The sequence below is a fragment of the Coccinella septempunctata genome, chromosome X (assembly GCF_907165205.1).
Source record: "Coccinella septempunctata chromosome X, icCocSept1.1, whole genome shotgun sequence".
In the NCBI taxonomy this organism is placed as follows: Eukaryota; Metazoa; Arthropoda; class Insecta; order Coleoptera; family Coccinellidae; genus Coccinella; species Coccinella septempunctata.
Window position 1 is genome coordinate 13,635,771 of NC_058198.1, and position 4,869 is coordinate 13,640,639.

Sequence of the window (4,869 nt, forward strand, 5' to 3'; positions counted from 1 at the left end):
TAACTGTATGATGCCTGGGGAAGGCTACGGTATCAGTGTGTCATGTTTCGTACCCATGAAAATAAGAGAATTTCCTGTATTTTCCGATGTTCAGGTGGATATAAACAAGACAATTGAGGATGAATTTACAAGGGAAGGGAAGAATACGAAACTACCTGAAAAACGGACGACATGAATCACGTGACCGAAGTTTGAATACAGTAGAACTCCAATTATCCGAACTCCGACTATCCGAATCGCCGATTATCCGAATCACAAATACGCGTCAAGTCTTGACTTGACTTGTCTTAACTTGCCGTTGTGCCTACACTGACTTCCCCCCGCGTGTGTAGGCACAACGGCAAGTTAAGACAAGTTCCGGCGCATTGCAGTCACGGCGCACCTGTCATTGTTTGTTTTGATTAGCCAGTGTGCTATTGACCCTGCTCGAGGACGCTATGTACTCTTTCGCTACGGCTTACTTTTGTTTGTGAGTGTACAATACTGTATTGTTGTTATACCATGGCTTCGAAAAGAAAACGTGTTGTGCTATCGGACAAACTGAAAATTATAGAGCAACTCGATAAAGGTGTAACGGGTAAGAAGTTGTCTGAGATTTATGGTGTTGGACAAGCAACAATTTCTGACATTAAAAACAGTAAGTCAACACTTTTAAACTTTGTTTCGGTGCTTGAAAATGAAGATGGAAGTTCCTCCAGGAAAACAATGAAGACAGCAACCAACAAAAATTTGGAAGATGCCGTGTTTAAATGGTTTTTGCAGCAACGTTCTATGGGAAATCCGATTTCAGGTCCAATCCTTTGTGAAAAAGCCAAAATCCTAGCAGAAAAGTTTGGTTATTCATCTTTTAAGGCTAGTAACGGCTGGCTAAGGAATTTTAAATTCAGGCATGGTGTACGCGAGTTAGATTTGGCTGGTGAGAAGCTTTCAGCAGACTCTGCAGCTGCTGAAAATTTTATTGAAAAATTTAAAACTGCATCAGAATCCTATGATCCGGAGTTTGTCTATAATGCCGATGAAACTGGCCTTGTTTGGAAAGCATTACCAAAAACCACTTTGGCTTCTAAAAGGGAATCTAGTGCCCCTGGACATAAGGTCAGTAAAGAACGTGTTACAGTGCTTAACTGTGCCAACTCCACTGGAAATCTTAAACTGCCTTTTCTTTTGATAGGAAAATCAAGAAATCCAAGAGCATTTAAAAACGTAAAAAAACGTCCACTCTTTTACAAAAGTCAACCCAAGGCCTGGATGACTGCAGCTTTGTTTACCGAATGGTATGATGAAGCGTTTATTCCTGAAGTGAAAAAGCACCAAAAATCGGTGGGAAAAGAAGGCAGTAAGGTGCTTTTAATTGTTGATAACGCACCCACTCATCCTACAGCAGAACTGTTGGAAAGAGAGAATGGGCAGTTTAAAACGACGTTTTTGCCTCCCAATGTTACAAGTTTGCTGCAATCCATGGACCAGTCTGTTATTGAAACAATGAAGCGCCATTACAGAAGGCAACTGCTGAGAAAACTGCTGATCGAAGGTGCTGAAGATGAAGAATTGGTTTTGGAAAATCATAGCAAAATAAATTTAAAGGACTGCTGTTACATGGTAGCGGAAGCTTGGAGTTTGGTTACGGCAGTGACGCTAAAACGTGCGTGGAATAAACTGAAAGGCCTACCGTCTGAGAAGAACAAAAAAAAAAGAATCTGAAGAAAATGAGAAACAAGAATATGGAGAGGATGATGATGATGAAGATGCGTTGTCACTAGAGGAAATAAGAAAAATGATTGTAAAAATTCCTGGTTGTACAGAAGTAAGTGCTGAAGATGTAGGAGAGTGGATGGCTTGTGACACGTCTGACCCTGGTTTTCAAATTCTCAATGACGATGAAATTGTTGTAAGTGTGAGAGAAGATGTTGAAGTGAAAGTGGAAGAAGAACTTTCTGCTGATGTTGAAGTAGACGCTGGACCATCAGCTAGTGAAGCATTTGCCGACCTCGAGACTGCTCTGAAGTGGATGGAGCGTCAGCCCGAGTGTGACCACTTGCAATTGCTCACCGTCAAGCGAATGCGTGACCTGGCTGCCCGAAAACGGTTGAAGACCGCAAAACAGCTTACATTGACGGAGATGTTTAAAAAACAATGATTTTTATTTCTAAACTTGTACATAAGTACATTTTATTTATATTTAAAACATGTGAAAATTTCATGTTTCTTTCATTCAATTCAATAAAAAAATTGTGCAATATCAAAACGTAGCTTTTATTCTCTCCAATGGCAATTTTTTTTTTAAAAATCCGATTATCCGAATATTTGATTATCCGAATGGGTCCTGGTCCCCATTAATTCGGATAATTGGAGTTCTACTGTATAAGCCTCATGACGCGTTTCTAAGAAATGAAAACTCGAAATTGTTGAAATGTTTCCTGATTGTAGGAAACTACAAGGAAATTGTTCGAAAATTGTGTTCATTCAGAAAATGAAATTCAATTTAGAAAAAAAAATCACGAACATCGAAGGTTTTCCGCCATTTTGAATTTTTTTTTCGGATTTCTTCATCTTTTCTGAATTGCGCAATCAAAAATACTCCGATGTGACCAGAAACCGTTACTTTGTGGTTTATACATAACTTAGCACACTCAATAGAATATTGCTCAAATACGACATTGAACACCTTATTTCTCGCTTATGCGTCGAAAACGGGGTCATAAGGCATAAGGCAAAAGTGATTCTCCCGGTGTCATTTACCCACCATATATGTTTGATGATGATGATGAAACACCTTGTATAAACAAGTAATTGTTATGTACACTCGATAAATAATCGTCAGCCAGTACGATGCCGGTGGAATATGCGTCATTTGAACTGCATAAGGTGCAGCGCGCCAAAGGAAGCTGCCCTTGACTTTGGAAGCCTGACTGACGCAGAATCCACCACTATAAAAGTGACTGACGTCCATTTTTACGTCCAATTTGATTAAAAATAATCGTTTTTCAAAATTTCAAGTGAAGATGGGTCACTTGTCAATTTTCAGATTTTTCCGACCACTTCAACCGCCTGACTGACGATGTTTCCACCATCGGGAAAGTGACTGACGCCCATTTTCACCCATAATAACGAATAATTCACATTATTACAAAGTTTCACGTGGAGATCAATCACTTTTTTTTTGAGATTTTTCCGGCGAGTTCCACCGCCTTCCACGCCCACGCCCACCATGGTCGCGCTGACTGACTTTCAATTTCGAGTACAGTAATAGTGCAACTTTCTAATTAATCACATTTGAGTTGCAGATAAATCACTAATGAAAAAGTGACACCACCTCCCGGACTATAATAAAGATCGACGACATTCGCCATTCAGCTTTATTTAAACGACGGCAGTCAGTGGAAGTGGAAGAGTATATAACTTTATATTTTGCTCTCTCAAGTTGAGTAATCTAATAAAATAAGTATTTCTATTTACCAATATTTTATCTGAAACTAGAGTGTCATAAAATCCTACAGAATCATTTGAGAAAATTTTTTGAAAATAAGTAAAGGTCATCTAATAATCTAGATAAAGATCTAATGGAGATATTGTCCCTATATTTCTGAATTTATTTTCAGATACTTTACGAGGTACTCCAAAAATGTTTTCAAATGAAAATTCTGAATTAGTCTGGCCAGAAACCGGTCTTTCTACTACTCTTTGGATTGATGGCGACACGTTAGATTTCCTACTAGTCCATTTTCATTATTAATTGTGTTAATCCTTATTGTTGATCCCCGTGTTTAACGCACACTTCTGTCGCCTGGCTCTCTGGTGAACCAATACCAATCGACGGAAGTCTCGAAGTCTGGTAATGCTTGGCGTGTACACCCACGGTTGACACGGAAAGACCACAGTAGCCTATTTTCCTGTTTAACGCAGACTTCTGTCGCCTGGCTCTCTGCTGACCGAGACCCAGTGTGGCCAATTTAGCGACATTTTCGCTAGAAATTACTTTTTTCAACGACAAAATCAATGTAACTACTTATCTAACGACTTTTGGAGTTTAAATCAGAACGGTTCGCGTTCGAGGCAATGATGAATGGGTACGTATGATGTCTATTTAGGATAGGTCGCAGTAAATGGCTATAAAGCCATTCATTATTCATTATTATATAAGAATAAGGTGAATAGCAGGGAGTTTATGTTATCAGGCGTCAAGATTGAAGTTCAATCAGCAATAAGTAAAAATTAAACTGTACATGTAACGGTTACAAATTCAGAGACAGTGGTCTAGAATTTCGTAATCGGTAGGGGTGAAAGTCAGTATATCATATTAGTACCAATATACTACATACTCGTATTTCAAGTCATGCCGTGATATTGGCCTTTTTTTGGAAAATTTGGGTCCACTATGATAACCTTTCATATTTTTATACATGCCGAACATAATCCAAATCTTGTGGATGAATACTTTTCTCTCGAAATTTCAACGTAGAGTGCAAAATATCGTAATAGTAATAGATCATAAAATATTGGGAAATCCACAAAAGAGGATACTTGGATTTCGTTCTACCAGCTGTTAGATAAACAATCGAACTGTCCTTTACTCCTTTATGGTACTTTTCTGTGAATTTTGCCGACGAGGGCAGTAAAAATAATGGTTATATTCATGACCCATCTCCCATCATGCAAACTCTATACAAGGGGCACGTTATATTCCTTGGAAGGATCTGAATCAGAGAAATAAACCAAGTGTTATTTTTATTGCACTGAGTTCGCCACCGACCGAGGAACCCCCGGATTTCATGATGTTCTTTGCAGTGAATGCGTATCGTGAGGGTGTGATCGAGTATCGAGCAGTCTTTGTTGGCCATTTCACAACTTCTAAAAATCTCACCCGTTTGC

At 38.9% G+C, this 4,869-nt stretch overlaps 1 protein-coding gene across 1 annotated transcript; it reads left to right on the forward strand.

Moving 5' to 3' along the window:
* Positions 1 to 501: 501 nt before the first annotated feature.
* On the forward strand, positions 502 to 1,701 carry LOC123321728 (jerky protein homolog-like). Its single transcript, XM_044909463.1, has one exon. The coding sequence runs from the start codon at positions 502 to 504 to the stop codon at positions 1,699 to 1,701; it is 1,200 nt and encodes a 399-aa protein (XP_044765398.1).
* Positions 1,702 to 4,869: the final 3,168 nt, after the last annotated feature.